The sequence below is a fragment of the Myripristis murdjan genome, chromosome 11 (genome assembly GCF_902150065.1).
Source record: "Myripristis murdjan chromosome 11, fMyrMur1.1, whole genome shotgun sequence".
Lineage (NCBI taxonomy): Eukaryota > Metazoa > Chordata > Actinopteri > Holocentriformes > Holocentridae > Myripristis > Myripristis murdjan.
Window position 1 is genome coordinate 4,627,733 of NC_043990.1, and position 23,076 is coordinate 4,650,808.

Consider the following 23,076-nt stretch of genomic DNA (forward strand, 5'->3'; position numbering starts at 1 on the left):
TTTATAGCTGTGGTTGTTTTTGGAGCAGCCATGGTTGTTGTCCTTCTTTTTGTGGCTGATGTTGTAGTTGTGTGCATACTAATGGCTGTTTTGGGGGAAATTTTGTTAACTGGTGACGTTTTGCTTGTTGTTGAGACAAATGTGGTAGTTCGTGGTGCAGATGCTGTAGTGGTAGTTGTGGCTGTTTGCTCAGTTGTGGATTTTGCTGGGGCAGCTGTGTTTTTTGAGGTAAATGTGGTCAATGTTGGTGCAGTTTTGGCTGTTACTGATGGAGTCGTGGTTGTTGTCAATGTGGTTGTCACAGGAGAGGTGGTAGTTTTTGGTGGTGCCACAATGGTAGTTACAAGTGCCTTTGTAATCGTTGTTGGCGCTGTAGTACTTGTTGAGACTGTTGTTGCTGGAACCACTGTGGTTGATTTTTCAGCTGTGGTTATTTCTGGAGGAGCTCTTGTTTTTGTAATGCTTGCTGTGGCTGTTTTCTCAGCTGTTGATGTATTATTGTCAGGAATTGTTGTTGCTCTGGTTTTTGTACCAAATGTGGGTGAAGTTGGTGCAGTTGTGGTTGTTGTTGGTACAACTGTGGCTGTTACTGATGGATTTTTTGTTTTTGTTAATGTGGCACTCACAGGGGAAGTTGTCGTTTTTGATGAGGCCAGAGTTGTTTTTGAAAGGGCAGATGTTGTCGTTGGTGGTAAAAATGTAGTATTTTTTAATATTGTCATTGGAGACACTGTGGCAGTTGATTTTACAGCTGGGGTTGTTTTTGGAGCAGCCATGGTTGTTGTCCTTCTTTTGTGGCTGAAGTTGTAGTTGTGTGCATAGTAATGGCTGTTTTGGGGGAAATCTTGGTAACTGGTGACGTTTTGCTTGTTGTTGAGACAAATGTGGTAGTTCTTGGTGCAGATGCTGTAGTTGTGGTTGTGGCTGTTTGCTCAGTTGTGGATTTTGCTGGGGCAGCTGGGTTTTTTGAGGTAAATGTGGTCAATGATGGTGCAGTTTTGGCTGTTACTGATGGAGTCGTGGTTGTTGTCAATGTTGTTGTCACAGGAGAAGTTGTAGTTTTTGGTGGTGACACAATGGTAGTTACAAGTGCCCTTGTAGTCGGTGTTGGCGCTGTAGTACTTGTTGAGACTGTTGTTGCTGGAACCACTGTGGTAGTTGATTTTACAGCTGTGGTTGTTTCTGGAGGAGCTCTTGTTTTTGTAATGCTTGCTGTGGCTGTTTTCTCAGTTGTTGATGTTTTTTTGTCAGTTACTGTTGTTGCTCTGGTTTTTGTACGAAATGTGGTTGAAGTTGGTGCAGCTGTGGTTGTTGTTGGTACAATTGTGGCTGTTACTGATGGATTTGTTTTTGTTGTCAATGTGGCAATCACAGAGGAAGTTGTTGCAAGTGTAGATGTTGTTGGTGGTAAAAATGTAGTATTTTTTAATATTGTCATTGGAGACACTGTGATAGTTGATTTTACAGCTGTTGTTGTTTCTGGAGGAGCTTTGGTTGTTGTACTGCTTGCTGTGGCAGTTGTTTTAGTCGTGTGGGTTGCATTGACACTTGTTGGGGAAATTTTGGTAACTGGTGAAGCTGTGTTTCTTGTTGACGCAAAAGGTGCAGATGCTGTAGTTGTAGTTGTCACTGTTGGTTCAGCTGTGGATATATTTTTTGCAGCTTTGGTTGTTGTGGTAAATGTGATTAATACTGGTGTGGCTGTGGTTGTTTTTGATGCAGTTGTGGCTATTACTGATGGATTCATGGTTGTTTTCAATGTGGTAGTCACAGGGGAAGCTGTAGTTGTTGGTGGTGTCACAGTGGTGTTTACAAGTGTAGGTATTGTAGTTGGTGGTGAAGCTGTAATATTTGTTACGACTGTCATTTGAGACACTGCTTCAGTTGATTTTACAGCTGTGGATGTTTCTGAAGCAGCTGTGGTTGTTGTACTGCTTGCTGTGGCTGATGTTGTAGTTGCAATTGTGTCGATAGCAATAGTAGATGTTTGAGAAATTTTGTTAACTGGAGTAGTGGTGGTGTTAGTTGTAACAGCTTTTGTTATTTTTGGTGAAGAATCTATAGTTATGTTTGTGGCTGTTTTCCTAGCTGTGGATGTGGTCAGGTTAGTTATAATTATTGAGGCTATGGTTGTTGTGTCCAGTGTGGTTGATGTTTTCACAGCTGTGGTTGTTTTTAGTGCATTTGTGGCTGTTACTGATGGAGTTGTGGTTGTTGTCAATGTGGTAATCACAGGGGAAGATATAGTTGTTGGTGATGCCACCATAGTGGTATCAAGTGCAGATTTTGCAGGCGTGGTTGATGCTCCAAGCGGTGTCATTGGGACAGTTGTGGTGGATTTTTCTGAAGATTTTGGTGGTGCAGTTGTGGTTAGTGGAATTACTGTGGAAGTCTTTCCAACTTTTGTTGCTCTTTGGGCACTAGTATTTTTTGTTAATATAGTTGTGACTGTTTCATTTGTGGTTTTTGGGACAGATGTAGGTGGGGCTGTAGCTGTTTGAGACATTGATGTTGTAGTTTTTGTCACTTTCGTGTGGCCATGTTTGGTTGTTAGAAAATTTGTGGTAGTATTTCGTACAATTCTAGTTGTTGCAGTTGTACTTGATTTTGCCTTTACAGTGGTAGGTTTTACAGAAATTGTGGTTTTTGGTAAGACCACTGGAATTGATGTTACTTTGTTTGTTATCAGAGCAGCTGTAGTTTTGGGGCCAGCTGTGGTTGTTTTATGTGTGGCTGTGGTTTTTGCTGTGGTGGTTTTTGTCTGGACAGCTGTGGTGACTGGAATAGCTTTGGTAATGTTTAGTGTAGCAGTAGTTATTTCAGTTTTGGTTGTCATTGGAAACACACTGATAGTTGTCAGTTTGGCAGCTGTAGTTGCTGTTGATGTGGTTGTAGCTGAGGCAATTTTGTCTATTGGGGCAGATGTAGTTTTGTGTACAGTTGTAGCTTTTGCAGTTTTGGTTGTCTGGGCTGAAGTGGTAGCTTTTACAGCAGTTGTGGCATTTGGTAGAAGACCTGTTGTTTTATCTTCTGTAGTTGGAATTCTGGAAGCTGTGGGTATTGTGTCAATTGTGGTAGCTGTTGATGGTGCAGTTCTAGTTGTTGGAACTGCTGTGGTACTTTTTACTGCAACTATGTTAGTTGATAGGGAAGTTGTGGTTTTAGCCATTGCTGTGGTTGGTATTCTAGCAGCTGTGGTAGTTATTTGTGCATCTGTAGGTGCAGATATGGTTTCATTTGGAGCTACAGTAGTAATTTTTGCATTGACTGTGGTTGTCGATAGAGCAGCTGTAGTTGATGCGGGAGTAGTTAGTCTCTGAGTCACTTTGGTAGACTTTGAAGCAACTCTGGTTGTTTTTAGTGGTGCTGTAGTTTCCATAGTGTCTGTGCTTGTTATCTGGGCATTTGTGGATATTGGAGCAAATGTGGCTGTTTTTTCTTTTGCTGTTGATGGAGCAGATGCGGTTGAAGCTCCAACAGGTGTGGTTGATGGAACAGTTGTGGTAGATTTTTGTATAGCTTTAGATGATGCAGTTATGGTTGGCTGAACCATTGTGGTAGTTTTTACAACTGTGGTTGCTGGTTGGTTACCAGTAGTTATTGCAGCTATGGTTGTTATTCCTTCATCTGAGGTTGTTGCAGATGTAGTTGGTGTAGTTCTGGTTGTTAGAGCTATTGAGGAGGTTTTCAAAGACACTGTGGGTTTTGTTTGGTTTGCAGTAGTTTTTGTCACTGTTGTTGTCTGAGCATCCTTGGATTTTGGAGAATTGGTGGTAGTTTTTTGTACAAGTGTAGTCGGTACAGCTGTGCCTGTTACTGACCCCACAGTGGTAGTTTTTAAAGCAACTGTGGTTGGTCTAATTTTGGTTGTTGTTAGAGCCACTGTAGCTTTAAAAGAAGCTGTAGATGTTGGTAGGGAAGCTGTAATTGTAGTAACTCTAGCGGTTTTGGCTGTTGAGGCAGCTTTAGTAGTTTTCTGCACAACTATAGTTGGTGCTGTAGTGCCTAATGTAGGAGCCAGGGTGGTAGGTTGTACAGCAACTGTTGTTGTTGGTAGGATATTTATAGTTGTTGCTGCTGTGGTCATGACTCTGCCAGCTATGGTTTTTGGGGTAGCTGTGGTTGTTTGTGTAGGTGTAGATGATGCGGTAATCTTTTGTGAAGATATAGGTGGTGCAGTTGTAGGCATTGTTGGAGGTGCAGTGAAAGTTTTTCTAGCAGCAGTGGTTGTTGGTAGGATTGCTGTAATTTTTGCTGCTGTGGTTTTTGGGGCAACTATGATTCGTGCAGTCGTGAATCCTGATGTTTTTGAAAGTCCTACAGCTGTTGTTATTGGGGTAGCAGTGGTATTTTTTTGCAATTGCGATTTTGCAGTTGTGATGTTTTTTTGTGTAGTTGTAGTTTGTGCAGTTGTGGTTGTTTTTGGTGAAACAGTGCTAGTTTTTACTACAGCTGTAATATTTGGGAAAGAGGTGGTAATTAATTTCACAGGATTGGTCAGTGTTGGAGCCACTGTGGCAGTTTGTGAATCAATTGTGGTTTCTCTGGTTGTTTTCTGGGCATTTGTCAATGTAGTGGCTTCAGCTGTGGTTGTAGCTTTGACAGGTGTGGTTGTAAGAGCAGTGTGTTTGTTTTCTTGTGTAGCTGTAGGTACTGGAGTTGTTCTTGATGGAAATAATTTAATTGTAGATAACTTTTCTTTGGTAGTACCTTTGACAAATGTGGTTGTTGGAGCAGCTGTGATTTTTGTTGCAGCAGTGGATTTTGTTAGGGCTGAGGCAGATATAGGAGCTTCTGTGGTTGTCAGTGCACCTGTTAATATTAAAGCTTTGGTAGTTTTTTGTGTAACTGTAGTTTGTGAAGTTTTCGTTGTTGTTGAAGCACTGGTGATAGTTTTTACAGCACCTGTGGTTTTTGATAGTGCAGCTGTCGTATTTATGGCAGTTTTGGTAGTTATTGTCACAGCTGTAGTCTGTGCAGCAGAGGTTAACCTTGGAGATACTGTGGTAGTTCTAACAGCAGGTGTAGTTGTTGGCAGAACAGCTGTAGTTTTTGCTGCTATGGTTTTAACTCTGGTAACTGTGGTTGTTTTTTGCACAGCTATTGTTGGTGTAGTTGTGGCTGTTGTAGGAAAAACTGTTTTAGTTTTTACATTATCAGTGGTTGTGGGCAAGTTGCTTGTGGTTGTTGTCACTAATGTGTTTGATATTCTGGTAACTCTAGTTGTTGGGGAAGCTGTGGTACTGTTTTGCACAGGTGTAGATGACACAATTGTTGATGGAGCCACTTTGGAAGGTATAGCAGATATTGTAGTTGTTGCTAAGGCAGTAGTAGTTTTAGCTTCTGTGGCTGTTGTCACAAAACCTGTGGATGTTAAAGAAGTTGTATTTTTTTCTGTAGCTGCAGTTGGTGCAATTGTGGTTCTTGGAGCTGCTGTGGTAGCTTTTATAGCAACAGATGATGTTAATGTAGGCTTAGTTGTCGTCATCGCTGCTTTGGTTGTGAATCCAGCAGCTGTGTCGTTTGTAGCAGCTGTGGTTGTTGCTAGTGTAGTTAGAGTTGTTGCGGGTGTGGTTGTTTTCTGAGCCAGAGTGGTAGATATTACAATTGCAGTTGTTGGTAGAATAGCTGTATTTGTACTTTCTGTGGCTGTTATTCCTGTGATCTTTTTTTTCAGAGAAGTAGTTGATGTAGTTGTGATTGCTGTTGGAGCTAAAGTATTATTTACAGCAATTGTAGTTGCTGGGAGGGCACCTGTTGGTGCTGCTGTGGCTTTAATTTTGGCTGTGGAGGTTTCTGCAGCAACTGTGGTTGTTTTTAGGGCTGTAGTGATTTCTGTAGTTTGTGCAGTTGAAACCTGGGCACCTGTGGAAGTTGGAGCAGCTGTGGTAGTTCTTTCTGTAACTGTAGATGGTGCATTTGTGGTTGTTGGAGCTATAGAGGTAGTTTTTAGAGCTGTAGTTGTTGGTAGATCAGCTGGTGTTATTGCTGATGTGGTTATTATTCCGACAGATGTACTGTTTTTGTTAGCTCTGGTGGTTCTTTTCATAGCTGTAGTTGGTGATGTAGTGGTTTTTCTTGGAACAGTTGTGGGAGGTTTTGAGGCAGCTGTGGTTATTTTGGTTTTTTTTGTAGTTTTACTAGCTTCTGTGGTTGCTTTCTGTGCTTGTGTGGATGTTTGAGCAGTGGTGGTAGTTGTTGGGATAAATGTGGTCGGTGTCAATGCAGTGGTGGCTGTTGCCAGTACAGTTGTGGTTTTTATCACAGGTACTGTGGTTGTCAAAGGGGAAGGAGTCTGCAATGTAGCTGCATTTGATGAAGCTGCGGTTGATGAGATAAATGTGGTTGTCTGAAAAGTGGAAGTTGTTGCTGGTCCTATTGTTGCTGATGTTGGAGCAGTTGTGAACGTCGAATTCAAAATGGAACGTGTTGGGGAAATTTTGATAATTGGTGTAGTTCTGCTTGTTGTTGACACAGATGTGGTAGTTCCGGGCGCAGATGCTATAGTTGTAGTTGTGGCTGCTTGCTCAGCTGTGGATGTTGTTGTGATAAATGTGGTAAATACTGGTGCAGCTGTGGTTGTTGGCGCAGTTGTGGCTGTTGTGGTAAATGTGGTTGATACCGGTACTGCTGTGGTTGTTGATGGTGCAGTTGTGACTGTTACTGATGGAGTTGTGGTTGTTGTCAATGTGGTTGTTTCAGGAGAAGTTGTAGTTGTTGGTAGTGCCACAGTGGTAGTTACAAGTACACTTGTTGGTGTTGATGCTGTAGTACTTGTTGAGACTGTCGTTGCTGGAACCACTGTGGTAGCTGATTTCACGTCTGCGGTTGTTTCTGGAGGTGCAGTGGTTGTTGAATGTGTCACTGTGGCTGATGTTGTAGTTGTGTGAGTGGCAATAGTATTTGTTGTGGAAATTTTGGTAATTGGTGAAGTTGTACTTGTTGAGACAGATGTGGTAGTTCTTGGTGTAAATGCTGTAGTTGTGTCTGTCTTGTCACCTGTGGATGTTGTGGCAGCTATGGTTGTTGTGGTAAATGTGGTCAACACTGGTGCAGCTGTGGTTGTTGTCAATGTGGTAGTCATAGGAGACGTTGTAGTTGTTACTGGTGCATCAGTTGTAGTTACAAGTGCACTTGTTGTCGGTGTTGACACTGTTGTACTAGTTGAGACTGTTGTCGCTGCAACCACTGTGGTAGTTGGTTTTACATCTGTGGTTGTTTCTGGAGCTGCAGTGGTTGTTGCACGGCTCAGTGTGGCTGATGTTGTAGTTGTGTCTGTTGCTATGGAACTTGTGGAAATTTTGGTAATTGGTGAGGTTGTGCTTGTTGTTGAGACAGATGTGGTAGTCTTTGGTGTAAATGCCGTTGTTGTAGTTGTGTCTGTTTTTTCAGCTGTGGATGTTGTGGCAGCTATGGTTGTTGTGGTAAATGTGGTCAACACTGGTGCAGCTGTGGTTGTTGTCAATGTGGTAGTCACAGGAGACGTTGTAGTTGTTACTGGTGCATCAGTTGTAGTTACAAGTGCACTTGTTGTCGGTGTTGACGCTGTTGTACTTGTTGAGACTGTCGTCGCTGGAACCACTGTGGTAGTTGATTTTACATCTGTGGTTGTTTCTGGAGCTGCAGTGGTTGTTGCAGGGCTCAGTGTGGCTGATGTTGTAGTTGTGTCTGAAGCTATGGAACTTGTGGAAATTTTGGTAATTGGTGAAGTTGTGCTTGTTGTTGAGACAGATGTGGTAGTTCTTGGTGCAAATGCTGTTGTTGTAGTTGTGTCTGTTTTTTCAGCTGTGGATGTTGTGGCAGCTGTCGTTGTTGTGGAAAATGTGGTCAACACTGGTGCAGCTGTGGTTGTTGTCAATGTGGTAGTTACAGGAGACGTTGTAGTTGTTACTGGTGCATCAGTCGTAGTTACAAGTGCACTTATTGTCGGTGTTGACGCTGTTGTAGTTGTTGAGACTGTCGTCGCTGGAACCACTGTCATAGTTGATTTTACATCTGTGGTTGTTTCTGGAGCTGCAGTGGTTGTTGCAGGGCTCAATGTGGCTGATGTTGTAGTTGTGTCTGTATCTATGGAACTTGTGGAAATTTTGGTAATTGGTGAGGTTGTGCTTGTTGTTGAGACAGATGTGGTAGTCCTTGGTGTAAATGCTGTTGTTGTAGTTGTGTCTATTTTTTCAGCTGTGGGTGTTGTTGTGGCAGCTATGGTTGTTGTGGTAAATGTGGTCAACACTGGTGCAGCTGTGGTTGTTATCAATGTGGTAGTCACAGGAGAAGTTGCAGTAGTTGGTGGTGCCACAGCGGTAGTTACAAGTTCACTTGTTGTCGGTGTTGATGCTGTTGTACTTGTTGAGACTGTCATCGCTGGAACCACTGTGGTAGTTGATTTTACATCTGTGGTTGTTTCTGGAGCTGCAGTGGTTGTTGCAGGGCTCAGTGTGGCTGATGTTGTAGTTGTGTCTGTAACTATGGAACTTGTTGGGGAAATTTTGGTAATTGGTGAGGTTGTGCTTGTTGTTGAGACAGATGTGGTAGTCTTTGGTGTAAATGCCGTTGTAGTTGTGTCTGTTTTTTCAGCTGTGGATGTTGTGGCAGCTATGGTTGTTGTGGTAAATGTGGTCAACACTGGTGCAGCTGTGGTTGTTGTCAATGTGGTAGTCACAGGAGACGTTGTAGTTGTTACTGGTGCATCAGTTGTAGTTACAAGTGCACTTGTTGTCGGTGTTGACGCTGTTGTACTTGTTGAGACTGTCGTCGCTGGAACCACTGTGGTAGTTGATTTTACATCTGTGGTTGTTTCTGGAGCTGCAGTGGTTGTTGCAGGGCTCAGTGTGGCTGATGTTGTAGTTGTGTCTGTAACTATGGAACTTGTTGGGGAAATTTTGGTAATTGGTGAGGTTGTGCTTGTTGTTGAGACAGATGTGGTAGTTCTTGGTGCAAATGCTGTTGTTGTAGTTGTGTCTGTTTTTTCAGCTGTGGATGTTGTTGTGGCAGCTATGGCAGCTTTAGTAGTTTTTTGCACAACTATAGTTGGTGCTGTAGTGCCTAATGTAGGAGCCAGGGTGGTAGGTTGTACAGCAACTGTTGTTGTTGGTAGGATATTTATAGTTGTTGCTGTGGTCATGACTCTGCCAGCTATGGTTTTTGAGGTAGCTGTGGTTGTTTGTGTAGGTGTAGATGATGCGGTAATCTTTTGTGAAGATGTAGGTGGTGCAGTTGTAGGCATTGTCGGAGGTGGAGTGAAAGTTTTTCTAGCAGCAGTGGTTGTTGGTAGGATTGCTGTAGTTTTTGCTGCTGTGGTTTTTGGGGCAACTGTGATTCGTGCAGTCGTGAATGCTGATGTTTTTGAAAGTCCTACAGCTGTTGTTATTGGGGTAGCAGTGGTATTTTTTTGCAATTGCAATTTTGCAGTTGTGATGTTTTTTTGTGTAGTTGTAGTTTGTGCAGTTGTGGTTGTTTTTGGGGAAACAGTGCTAGTTTTTACTACAGCTGTAATATTTGGGAAAGAGGTGGTAATTGATTTCACAGGATTGGTCAGTGTTGGAGCCACTGCGGTAGTTTGTGAATCAATTGTGGTTTCTCTGGTTGTTTTCTGGGCATTTGTCAATGTAGTGGCTTCAGCTGTGGTAGTGTGTGTGTTTTCTTGTGTAGCTGTAGGTGGTGGAGTTGTCTTTGATGGAAACAATGTCAGTGTAGATATCTTTTCTATGGTTGTACCTTTGACAAATGTGGTTGTTGGAGCAGCTGTGATTTTTGTTGAAGCAGTGGATTTTGTTAGGGCTGAGGCAGATATAGGAGCTTCTGTGGTTGTCAGTGCACCTGTTAATATTAAAGCTTTGGTATTTTTTTGTGTAGCTGTAGTTTGTGAAGTTTTTGTCGTTGTTGAAGCACTGGTGGTAGTTTTTACAGCACCTGTGGTTTTTGATACTGCAGCTGTCTTATTTATGGCAGCTTTGGTAGTTATTTTCACAGCTGTAGTCTGTGCAACAATGGTTAACCTTGGAGATACTGTGGTAGTTCTAACAGCAGGTGTGGTTGTTGGGGCAACTATTGTTGTTTGTTGCACAGCTGTTGTTGGTGCAGTTGTGGCTGTTTTAGGAAAAACTGTTTTAGTTTTTACATCGTTAGTGGGTTTAGGCAGGTTGGCTGTGGTTGTTGTCACTAATGTGTTTGATATTCTCGTTACTGCAGTTGTTGGGGAAGCTGTGGTATTGTTTTGCACAGATGTGGATGACAAGGTTGTTGATGTTGCTGGAGCCACTTTGGAAGGTTTAGCAGATATTGTAGTTACTGCTAAGGCTGGAGTAGTTTTTCTAGCTTCTGTGGCTGTTTTCACAAAACCTGTGGATGTTAAAGAAGTTGAATTTTTTTCTGTAGCTGCAGTTGGTGCAGTTGTGGTTCTTGGAGCTGCTGTGGTAGCTTTTATAGCAACAGATGGTGTTAATGTAGGCTTAGTTGTCGTCATTGCTGCTTTGGTTGTGATTCCGGCAGCTGTGTTGTTTGGAGTAGCTCTGGTTGTGGTTGGTGTAGTTGTAGTTGGTGCAGGTATGGTTGTTTTCTGAGCCAGAGTGGTAGGTATTACAATTGCAGTTGTTGGTAGAATAGCTGTATTTGTACTTTCTGTGGCTGTTATTCCTGTAATGTTTTTTTGCAGAGCAGTAGTTGATGTAGTTGTGATTGCTGTTGGAGCTAAAGTATTATTTACAGCAAGTGTAGTTGCTGGGAGGGCACCTGTTGTTGCTGCTGTGGCTTTAATTTTGGCTGTGGAGGTTTCTGCAGCAACTGTGGTTATTGTTAGGGCTGTAGTAATTTCGGTAGCTTGTGCAGTCGAAACCTGGGCACCTGTGGAAGTTGGAGCAGCTGTGGTAGTTCTTTCTGTAACTGTAGATGGTGCATTTGTGGTTGTTGGAGCTATAGAGGTAGTTTTTAGAGCTGTAGTTGTTGGTAGATAAGTTGTTATTGCTGCTGATGTGCTTATTATTCCGAGAAATGTAGTGTTTTGGGTAGCTCTGGTGGTTATTTTTACAGCTGTAGTTGGTGAAGTAGTGGTTTGTCTTGGAACAACTGTGTTAGTTTTTGAGGTAGCTGTGGTTATTTTGGGTGTTTTTGTAGTTTTACTAGCTTCTGTGGTTGTTATCCGTGCTTGTGTGGATGTTTGAGCAGCGGTGGTAGGTGTTGGGATAAATGTGGTCGATGTCAGTGCAGTGGTGGCTGTTGCCAGTATACTTGTGATTTTTATTACAGGTACTGTGGTTGTGATAGGGGAAGCAGTTTGCAATGTAGCTGCATTTGATGAAGCTGTGGTTGCTGGGACAAATGCTGTTATCTGAGCAGTTGAAGTTGTTGCTGGTCCTATTGTTTCTGATGTTGGAGCAGTTGTTGTTGGGTTGACAGTGGAACTTGTTGGGGAAATCTTGATAATTGGTGTAGTTTTGCTTGTTGTTGGCACAGGTGTGGTAGTTCCGGGTACAAATGCTGTAGTTGTAATTGTGGCTATTTGCTCAACTGTGGATGTTGTTTTGGCAGCTGTGGTCGTTGTGGTAAATGTGGTCAATACTGGTGTAGCTGTGGTTGTTGTTGGTGAAGTTGTGGCTCTTACCGATGGAGTCATTTTCAATGTGGTAGTCACAGAAGAGTCTATAGTCATTGGTGGTGCCATTGTGGTCGTTACTAGTACAGGTGTTTTTGAAACTGTTGGATCTGACAAGATTGTTGTTTTTGGTCTCTCTGTGATAGTTGATTTTATAGCTGTTGATGATTTTGAGGTATTAGTGATATTTGCAGGGCTCACTGTGGCTGATGTTGATGCAGTTGCAGTTGTGTGGGTAGAAATGGCAGTTGTTGGGGAAATTTTGGTAATTGGTTTAGTTGTGCTTATTTTTGAGACAATTGTGGTATTTCTTGACTCAGATGCTGTAGTTGTGGTGTCGGGTGTTTTCTCAGCTGTGGATGTTTTATGGTCAGCTATAGTTGTTGTGGTAACTGTGGTCAATACTGGTGCAGCTGTGGTTGTTTTCGATGCAGTTGTGTCTATTCCTGATGGAGTCGTGGTTGTTATCAATGTGGTTGTTACAGGGGAAGTTACAGTTGTTAGCGGTGCCACAGTGCTGGTTGCAAGTGCACGTGTTGTTACTGGTCTTGAAGCTGTAGTACTTGTTGAAACTGTGGTTGTTGGAACCACTGTGGTAGTCGATTTTACAGCAGTGGTTGTTGTGGGGCTCACTGTTACTGATGTTGTTTTAGTTGTGTGGGTAACAATGGCACTTGATGGGGAAATTTTGGTAATTGGTAAAGTTGTGATTGTTGTTGAAACAGCTGTAGTAGTTTTTGACTCAGACGCTGCAATTGTGGTTTTTGCCGTTTGCTCAGCTGTGGATGTTTTATGGTCAGCTATGGTTGTTGTGGCTCTGGCTGTTGTACCAAATGTGGTTGATATTGGTGCACCTGTGGTTGTTGCTGGTACAGTTGTGTTTGGTTCTTGTTCCTTTGTTGTTGGACCAGCTGTATTTGTTGTTGCTGTGAATGTGGCACTCACAGGGGAAGTTGTAGTTGCTGGTGAGGCCACAGTGGGGGTTGCAAGTGCAGATGTTGTCGGTGATGGTAAAACTATAGTATTTGTTAATATTGTTGTTGGAGACACTGTGGTATTTGTTTTTACAGCTGTGGTTATTTCTGGAGGAGCTGTGTCGGTAGCAATGACACTTGCTGGGGAAATTTTGGTAATTGGTGAAACTGTGGTTGTTGTTGACACAGTTGTGGAGGTTCCTGGTGCAGATGCTGTAGTCATAGTTGTGGCTGTTTGCTCAGCTGTGGATATATTTTGGGCAGCTTTGGTTGTTGTGGTAAATGAGGTCAATACTGGTGCAGCTGTGGTTGTTTTTGATGCAGTTGTGGCTATTCCTGATGGAGTCATGGTTGTTTTCAATGTGGTAGTCACAGGGGAAGTTACAGTTGTTGGCGGTGCAACAGTGGTGGTTACAAGTGTAGGTGTTGTAGTTGGTGGTGAAGCTGTTTTAGTTGATTTTACAGCTGTGGATGTTTCTGGAGCATCTGTGGTTGTTGTACTGCTTGCTGTGGCTGATGTTGTAGTTTTAATTGTGTTGATAGCAATGGTAGTTGTTTGAGAAATTTTGTCAGCTGGAGTAGTTGTGGTTGTTGTTTGTGCAGTTGTGGCTGTTACTGATGGAGTCGTTGTTGTTTTCAATGTGGTAGTCACAGAGGAAGCTATAGTTGTTGGCGGTGCCACAGTGCTGGTTGCAAGTGCACTTGTTGTCGGTATTGACGCTGTAGTACTTGTTGAAACTGTGGTTGTTGGAACCGCTGTGGTAGTTGATTTTACAGCAGTGGTTGTTGTGGGGCTCACTGTTACTGATGTTGTTGTAGTTGTGTGGGTAACAATGGCACTTGATGGGGAAATTTTGGTAATTGGTAAAGCTGTGATTGTTGTTGAAACAGCTGTAGTAGTTTTTGACTCAGATGCTGTAGTTGTGGTTTTGGCCGTTTGCTCAGCTGTGGATGTTTTATGGTCAGCTATGGTTGTTGTGGCTCTGGCTGTTGTACCAAATGTGGTTGATATTGGTGCACCTGTGGTTGTTGCTGGTACAGTTGTGTTTGGTTCTGGTTCCTTTGTTGTAGGACCAGCTGTAGTTGTTTGCAATATAGCATTATTTGGTTGAGTTGTGGTTATCCCGACAAATGTGGTTTTTTGAGCAGCTGCAGTTGTTGCTTGTCCTACTGTTGGTGATGCTGGTGCAAGTGTTGTTGTTGGGTTCACAGTGGAGCCTGTTGGGGAAATGTTGGTAACATGTGCAGTTGTGCTTGTTGTTGGAAAACCTGTGGTCCTTCTTGGAGCAGATTCTATAGCTGGGGTTGTAGCTGTTGTTTGCCCAGCTGTGGGTGTTTTTCGATCAGCCTTGGTTGTTGGGGTTAGTGTGGTTGTTTTGAGATATGTTGTTGTTGGTGGGGATGTGGTTGTTGTTTGGGAAGTTGTGGATGTTGTTGGTAAAGGTTTTGTTGATGTTAAAGCCAACGTGGTAGTCACAGGCAATGCTGGAGTTGTCCTTGTGGGCTCTATGAGTGCTGTTGGACCAACTGTAGTTGTTTCTTGGGCAGCTGTGGTTGTTAGAGCAGCAGTGGTTGTTGCCGGATCAGTTTTTATGGATACTGGTGCGGCTGTAGTTGCTTGGGTAGCTGGTGTAGTTGTGCTGGCAGCTGTGGTAGTTCTTGGAGCAGATGCTGTAGTTGTGGTTTTGGCTGTGGTTTTTCCAACTGTGGACGTTGTTTGGGTATCAGTGGTTGTAGTTTGGGAAGATGTGCTTTTTGGGTCAGCTGTCATTGTTGTGGCAGCTGTGGTCATAGAAGACAATGTCGTTGTATGTGCAGCTGTCGTGGATCTTGGATGTATTGCAGTTGTAGTGGGCATGGTTGTTGTTAAGACTGCAGAGTTAGTATTTTGAACAATCATAGTTGTTTTAGTAGTTGAAATACTTGAAATTCCAGCAGCTGAGGTTTTTAGGGTAGCTGTGGTGGTTTTGTGTCTAGCTGTAGGTGGTGCAGTTGTGGTTGTTTTTTGAGCTACAGTGGTTGCTTTTACAGCAGGTGTGGTTGCTGGTATGATAGCTGTAGTTTTCACTGCTGTGGTTGTGACTCTGGCAGTTGTAGTTGCTGGGACAGCTGTGGTAGCTTTTGGCCGAGCCATAATTGATGCATTTGTGATCGATGTTGGCATAGTTGTATGTTGCGCAGCTGTATTTGTTGTTACAGTTGTTATTTGGGCAGCTGTTGTTGGGGCAGCTGTGGTAGTTGTTTGCACAGCTGTAGTTAGTTCAGTAGTTTCTGTTGTTTGTGGTAGAGAGGTAGATTTTCCAATTGTAGTTGTTGGTGAGATCGCTCTTGATGTCAGTGTTGTGGTTGTGACTGTGGCAGCTGTGGTTGCTGGGGCAGTTGTAGTTTTCAGCAGAGCAGCAGTTGGCAAAGTTACTGTTGTTGTTGAAGGTACAATGGTAGTTTTTACAACTATGTTTGGGGCAGCTGTGTTTTGTTTCGCAGCTGTAGATGAAACAACTGTAGTCGATGCAGTAGTGGCTGGTATGGTTGTAGGCAGGGCAGCTGTAGTGGTCACTGCTGTGTTTGAAATTGTGGCAGCAGTCATATTGTTTTTCACCACTGTAGTTGGTGCAGTTGTGGTTGTTTTTGGAGACACTGAAGAAACTGTGGTTGTTTTGAGGGTTGTGGTTGTTTTTGCAGTTTTTGCGGTTGTTATCTGGGCCCCTGTGGATGTTGGACCATCTGTAGAGGTTATTTGCATAGTTGTAGCTGGAGTGGTTGTAGCTGTTGTTGGAACTACAGTGGTAGTTTCTATAGTGGTTTTGGTTTTTGGTGAGGTAGCTCTAGTTTTTGCTGCTGTGGTAGTGACTGCATCAGCTGTGCTGTTTGGGGTAATGGTAATCATTTTTTGTGTAGCTGGTATAGTTGAGATTGATGTTGGGGCCAGTGAGCTAGGCCCAGATTCTACAGCTGTGGTTGGTGGTAGGATTGTATAGATGGTTGTCTCTGTTGTGCTTGTTGTTCTGGCGGCTGTGGTTATTAGGCGAGCTGTGGTTGTTTTTTGCATAGCTGGCGTTGGTACAGTTGTGGTTGTTCTTGTAGCCAGTGTGGAGATTTTTGTAGCAACCCCGGTAGTCGTTTTGGCTGTAGTAGTTTTCTTATCTTCTGTGGCAGCTGTGGATGGTGGAGCAGCTGTAGTAGGTTGTTGTGCTGTTGTAATTTGTGCAGCAGTTGTTTTAGATCTGGAAGCTGGTGTTGTTTGGGCAACTGATGTAGGTGTTATTGTGGTTGTAATCAGGTCAGCAGTGGTTGCTGTACTAAATGTTGTTATTTGTGTAGCAGAGGGCTTAATTGTGGTTGTTGGTACAACAGTGTTACCCTTTGTAGCAGCTGTAACTGTAGTTTGTGCAGAAGTGGCTGTTGTTGGAGCCATTGTGCTAGTTCTTACAGCATCTGTGGTTGTTGGTAGGATAGCTGTAGTTATGGCTGCTGAAGTCGTGACTGGACCAGCTGTGGTCATTTTTTGCGCAGCTGTAGTTGGTGCAGTTGTGGTTATTGTTGGAGGCATATTGTTATCTTTTACAGCTGTTGTTGGTAGGATAGCTGTAGTTGTTGCTACTGCCATTGTGACTCTGGAAATTGTAGTTTCTCGCGCATCTCTGTTCATAGTAATTTTGGCAGTTTTGGTTGTTGGGGCAGCTGTAATTTTTTGCATAGCTGTACTTGATGCAGTTGTGTCTGCTGTTGGAACTTCATTAGTAGTTTTTACAGCAACTGTGGAAGTTGATAGGGCAGCTGTGGTTGCTGCAGCTGGTGATGGTGGTGCAGTAACGGATATTGCTGGAGCTAAAGTGGATATTTTTCCAGCAAACATTGTTGTTGGTAGGATATCTTTCATTGGTGCAGGTTTGGTTGTTGTTGGAACCACTGGATTTACAGTCATCGTTTTAACGGAAATTGTGTTTGTTGGTAGGGTACGTATAGTTTTAGTCTTTGCTGTGTTTGAAATTCCATGAACTGTGGTAGTTGGAACAGCCGAGGTAGTTCTTTTTTTAGGTGTAGATGGTGCAGGTGTGCTCTTTGGATTTGTTGTGGTAATTGGTCGACCAGCTTCTTGATGTTTTTTTGATATGTTTGATGTTGCAGATTTTGTTATTGGGGCAGCTGTCTCTGTTTTGGAAGCTTGCAGCACTGTGGCAGTAGGTGTTGATTTGGCAGTCGGTGTGGATGTTGTAGCTGTGGCTGTGGTTGACTGAATACTTCCGGTTGCTGTTTTAATTTCAGAATCATGGTTCAGTCTCACGTTTATTACAGATTTGATACAGATTTCACATCAGATTTGATCTAATTTTGGATTAAAGTTGTTCTCTATACTTACCCATAAACAAAAGAAGAATGACAGAATGGTATCTTTTCATTGAGGACGGTTTCCTTTTTCCTCCTCTCTCTGCAAATGATACAACACAAATAGGTACTTGAAAACTAACAGAAAGAAGAATTTAATATTTTATTACCCTATCTGTCCAAAGAAAATATGGTGTCAATGAGTCTGAATTGAGCAAAATTCAAAACTCTATCCTGAAAAGCAGTGATCAGGGACTTCAAGTGAAAACATCTTTGGTGTGAAGAGATTATGATGACAAACACCAGTGTGTTGTGTGCAATTTATTTACATCCCCTCCCAGGACCTCTGGGTATTGAAGTTCAAAATTTTCAGTTTGTGTCTTCTCATTGCGAGTTGAAACCATGCATATTTAATATCACGTATTGAGTACTGCAGTAAAAGTTGTAAAAGGTCTCTGTAAGAGACCCACCTTTAATTCATTTTGTACAAAACTCTTGCTCAGCAAAAATGGGAAATATTATCAAATTGTTGATTTAAAACAGTAGGTGTGAGTATTACCTGTATAAAAATGTAAAAATATATAATATAAAAATATGTAAAAATAAATATATGTAAAAATATAAAAATATTAGTTGATTGATTGAAAATTATGACAAAAAGATAAACTACATCCTTGGTAACCTCAAAAACAATTAATTTTGACCCAACAACAGTAGAACAAGTAGCTCCTTGTTTTACTCTTGTTAGAGAGAAAAATGATTAATCTGAATTTGAACACATTCTTGTTAAGGACGTGGCCTCTCATTCTTTTCAAAATGAGTGACAACCGTTTCCATTCCCTTTAACTGTCTTTGCTATGACAGCTTGAGCTGAGCCTGGCAGACCTCAGTCACATCTACTTGTGTTGGTCAGTTAACTGACAAAGCAAAAAACAAAGGCATGTTATCCATTTGCAGTGAAAACAAATTCTGTCTTGCAGTTTTTCCAGTTGTTTTTTTTTTTTTTTTGACTCATTTAGAAGAGACACCCTGCAGAGCTCTGTGATAATAGATCAGTCAATCAGAGAGTACTGATGGGGTCATTTGGAATAAAACAATTTAATTTGGTGGCTGATTGACCGGACCATCCTTACACTTCAATTAAATTTGCCTTTAGAAAATATAACAAAATTTGTAAGTGAGTTGGCTACATTTCCTAGTTACTGTGATTCTAGAGACTATTTCATTGAAAAGGAAATGGAGCTTGCATTCAAGGAAACTAGTGTCCATAACTGAAACACTTACTTGTTTTCTCTGAGCCTGGATGATATCCTCTGCAGTGAAGATTGTTGTACGCCGGATTTGTGCCTCTGAGAAGTCATCTGTAATTTCTCCCTCTGCTGCTCTTCTTTGCTTCTTGTCCTCTATGGTCAAGCTTGCAGTTCCCTTCCCCAGCAGATATTCCAGATGTTGAATAACTACGTTGTTGTATAATCTGTTTTCACATACATTGGATGGAAGTTCCCCCCAGCTATAGGTGTGGACTTGAGGTCAGGTCACTGTGTTTTTTTTTTTTTTTTTTTTTGTTCAGGGAATGTAGTGCATGGTGAACTTGTTAAGTGGCTTTGCAGGATGAAGGTAAACTGCTGTTCTGAATTAATTTCAACACATATGACTTGCTTTGTATCACATTCACTCACTGACATTGACTGGACTAGAAGTCACTCTGCTTGACCCAAATTTCCCACTAGGCAATTCCAGCATAACTTCTTTAAAGACCACACAGGAGTCTGTGTGGCGCACAGTCTGAGGGGTTGAAGGTTTGAAGTTCCGTTCTTATTTAGGGATTTGCATATTAGGGCTAAAAGCCTCCAGCGAGTTCAGTTAACCTCCAGCAAAACTGAAGAACTCACCAACTTACAGGTTCACCTGAAAAACATCTTTTTTTTGCAAGATTTTCTTATATTTCTCAGTAAGACTCACAATCTTAGCAAAATAAAAGAAAACTGAAAACAAAGTTTTTTACTCATGCCCCCAGGAAGAAGCTTGTAGCTGACATATAGGCGATGATTTACCAACTGTGCTACCATACATCCAGCACCTGAGGCACAAATTTCATGTTGCCACAATTTCTCAGTTTACCGGGTAATTTAAGCTTTAACTAACCGTCCTGTTATCTTTAGGACAGTGGTTCCCAAACTGGCCCTTGCCTGTCCTGCAGATTTTTGTTTTAATTCTGCTCTTTCACACCTGACCCCTTTAAGGGCTTCATGCTGATTGGCTGAAATAGATCTACCTGAGCAGGGCATGCATGAAGGTGCATGGGCCTAATTGGGTCAGGTGTGCAAAAGAAGAGCTGAAACAAAAACCTGCAGGACAGGGGGGACTTGAGGACTGGGTTGGGAAACACTGTGTTGGGATCAGTTTGACCCCAATAAATTTTTAACATCTTGAAATACATGATGATTGATTCCCACAAAACATTGGTCTAATTTTTCGCATTGGTAGCGGTAGAACTCGCGGCAGGCGGCAGCTGTTGAGGACAGCACAGCATCACTGTAACTCTATTCACAAATCACAGGCTTTTCCCCATCAGCTCTGGTGGCCCAGTGAAGAGGAGAACGCAGCAGTGCTGGTGGGAAAGCATCGCCTTTACACTTTGGATGAAAAATCTCCAATTTTGTGTGCCTCCAGCTTCCAGATAACAGGCAAAACACTCACCTTTACGCACGCACACCCTCCGCGTCCACACGTAAAGGGAGACCGTGGCATTTTATGCTGTAAAAGAGTTCTCTTGCAATATCCAGAGTGTGTTCGTATTTAGGTCCACACACAACTGAGATACCACTCAGTGTGACTGAGATCCGTACCCCACAGTTAACTAAAACGAACTTGCGTGATTGCCTGCACCTGGACTTGAAAGACGGGCTGAACCACGGTCAAAGGTGCCGCAAAACATTTTAAAACGCAATCTTCAGCGGTGACAGCGCGGTTTTCTAATCAGCTTCAGGCACTTGAATGAATTTCCATTCCCTCCTCCAATATTTTTGCACCCCCACATCAGAAAGCCCTCTATATTTGCCGCATTTTTTCTTACTTTAGTGCTGGGTAAACATGCTTGGTGATTTTAATTCCTTTGCCTCTTGCTCTGTTAATTTCATGAGTAACAGTGCAGCCAATCATGCCATCAAATTAAAGCCCTGACACTGCTGGCTCGGAATACAAATGAACAACAGTGGTAGAGCACAATAAAAGCATCAAGGGGCAGACATTCCGAGCCTTTTGTGGGTAAGTGTCTGCGGATCATGCGCCACGGTGTCCGGCCTGGAAACTCGGGTAGCCCGTTACCTGAAGCGCGCTTGCCATGCCGCCGCATAGTGCGTTTTTCTCCTTTTTGCATTTATGGGATAATCGCGCAAATTATAGGAAGGGATAGGAGGATATGAGAAGTATGGATGCTTAGACATTCCACTGGATTTACTAAAATTCACGCAAATAGCGACTGCCAGTTTTCTGCGGCAATTTCTCCGCCTTTGATGGTGCAGAAAGTGGCGCAGGCATCAGTCCTTACTCCACAGAAATCTGAAGAAAACCGGCAAAGCTTGGGCCTTCCACAAAATTAGGCTATGCAGGGGAGCTACGGGATATTCTGTGATCTAACAACTTAAATCAGAAAGTAGAGTGCCGTATCATAGCCTTTATTTAAGGGCGCATCAGTGAATGGGAACACACTCTGAATACAGTTTTGGGCCAAGGAATATTAAAAATATTAGGCTTCAGTCACCAGGGGGACAATCAGATGTACCGGTGCCATCACCGCCCTCCAGCTGCTCCGACAGAGATTTGTGGTTTCTCTAAGGCAGCCTTCCCTTCTACTCTTATTTCTAGATATCTTTTATTTTATTTTTAAAAGATTATTATTTTTGTTTTAATTTATTTTACACCCCAAAACGCATTTGATTTTTCATTCAAAATGTGTTTATGTTCTGTGAAATAAACCATTCTAGTTTTGGCCAGATAGGCATCCATCCCAACCACTGTGCAATGACTTCAGTTATTCATGATCCATAATCCATCATTCATAATTGTCTTTTCTTTGTGTGAGAATGCTGGCTTAGGGTTGCATGTAGAGCAGCTCCAGTGTTCTGCCAATCCTGTGCCCACATTTTTTGTTCTGCTCCATGACTAGAAGGTAAAATTATCAGGCCTGTTTGCTGCTGTAGTAAACCCAAACTCAGTTCTGCATCAAATGTGACTGCAGTCTAAATGTTAAACCATTCAAATCAGATTTCAAACCACAAACGTAATAAATATAAGGCACAGGCTAAACATTGCGGTGACACAAGAAAAGCTAAGATGACTAATTTTAGGTCTGCAATGTTCTCTTGCACACATTTTCTGTTCAAACCAGCAGCTGGCGGCTTGTTGACCTTCTTGGCTTTTACCTCCAGGTGCTGCACAGGTGAGGCAAGAGTTCAGCTGCAATACAGGAGTTACAGTGCACGATGGAAATGCATAGATTTTACATTATTTTAAACATGTTGGAACACCGTTGTTCTAATAATACCTAGTAAATGAACTTTTTTTTTTTTTTTTTTTTTTTTTTTTTTTTTTTTTTTACAAATATATAGTTCCGAAACAAATCAGGTTCGTTTATAATGCCATTAAGTTATATTAAAGGGATAGTTCTTTCACCTCCCCCCATATCTGTTATGTAGGACAGTGGTGGTGCTGTCTTCTTATTGTTACTGAGTGCTGGATACTGACTAGATGCTGCTGGATGCTGTTAGCCTCCTGCCATTGAGGTGCAATTCCCCCGTGGCTAACAATTTCAGCTGCCTCAAATTGCAAGTTTGATATTGTGTAGCAGAGTTTTTACAGGTCAAAATGATGTAAAAATAATAATAATAATAATAATAATAATAATAATAATAAAAAAAATGTTGACCTGAAATTGAGAAATCCTGACTGTTTTCTAACCAAATAAATAAATAAACGAATAAATGAAAAATTTTCTTCCTGCTCCATCATCATCCATTTTATGATATATTTTAATAGTTGTATAAATTAAAAGTGACAAAAACAACAACAACAACAACAACATGTTGTTTATTTATTTATTTATTTAGTTTAACTTATTTCTTATTCTGCCAATTCAGGAATGCATGACATTACAGTTTATGCTGGACAGTTTCTTTGAGGGAATATGACACAGCACATCAAAACCAAGTGCAAGATGTTGCCAGCAAATGGAGTTTTAATCACTGAAAAGACACTCACTCTCTGTCATTCAACAATTCTAACATGTAAGGCCTTGCAGCATATTTCCTGCTCTTCTCTCGTTGCTCTTCCCCAACCTCATTTCTTGCATTTCTCACTTCCTCTCCTGCTCATCTCATTACAGCAACACCACGGGGGCATGAGGAGGCCCTCGAGGACTCCTCAGCCATGAGATGCTGCTTCCCCTTCAACCCCGACTCATCTCTTACCTCCAGCCCTCTCTCATCCCCATCCTATTACAATTTTAGACCCATTTTAAGGGTGTGTGTGTGTGTGCTTATGTATTCTAAAACATTGTAAGACAAAGATCTGTATTTAACATTTTTATATAATTTAAAATAATGGATAGTGATACAAATATAGCACAATAAAACATTAAATAAATTAAAGAATAATAATAAAAATACAGTAAAGATTCTCAGTCTTATAAAAAAAAAAAAAAAAAAAAAAAAAAAAAAAAACTGGCTGCCAAGAGCAAATGCAACAGTAAAATAATCAATGACAGCAATGCATACATAAACGGGTACTTTGAAAGCATACCATAGCACAAAAAAAAAAAAAAAAAAAAAAAAAAATCATTAAATAAATCAAAGAAGAATTGAATCCATGTCTTTAAAAACTGCCAAAAGTGTGAACGGGGGGACTTCTGTCTTTAAAATGCTCAGAAATTCACCCCTTATTGTCACTATACCTGGAAAACCAGACATTCTCTGAATAGCCTCAGTGTCTAGTTTGTGGTTGTAAAGTTTCATGAAGCTGTGACTATCCTAGAGTTGCAATAGGTCATTTTATACAGTCATGTCAAGTTAAAAAAAAAAAAAAAAACTACATTAAAATGGTTACTATGGGACCTAACATCATCACACAAGAAACATGGGCTCACTGAATCCACAGGAATCTCAGCTTTCCAGTTTTAACCAATTTGACAGC

The 23,076-nt window shown here is 41.8% G+C and overlaps 1 protein-coding gene across 1 annotated transcript; it reads right to left on the bottom strand.

The window, feature by feature from the left end:
* Positions 1-932: 932 nt before the first annotated feature.
* LOC115367954 (cell wall protein DAN4-like) lies at positions 933-22,378 on the bottom strand. The gene is made up of 6 exons (XM_030063893.1): positions 22,356-22,378; positions 8,431-8,864; positions 7,601-7,956; positions 6,743-6,938; positions 2,990-3,051; positions 933-1,193 (listed from the first exon to the last, which is right to left on the bottom strand). The coding sequence occupies exons 1-6, from the start codon at positions 22,376-22,378 to the stop codon at positions 933-935; spliced, it is 1,332 nt and encodes a 443-aa protein (XP_029919753.1).
* Between the last annotated feature and the right edge of the window lie 698 nt (positions 22,379-23,076).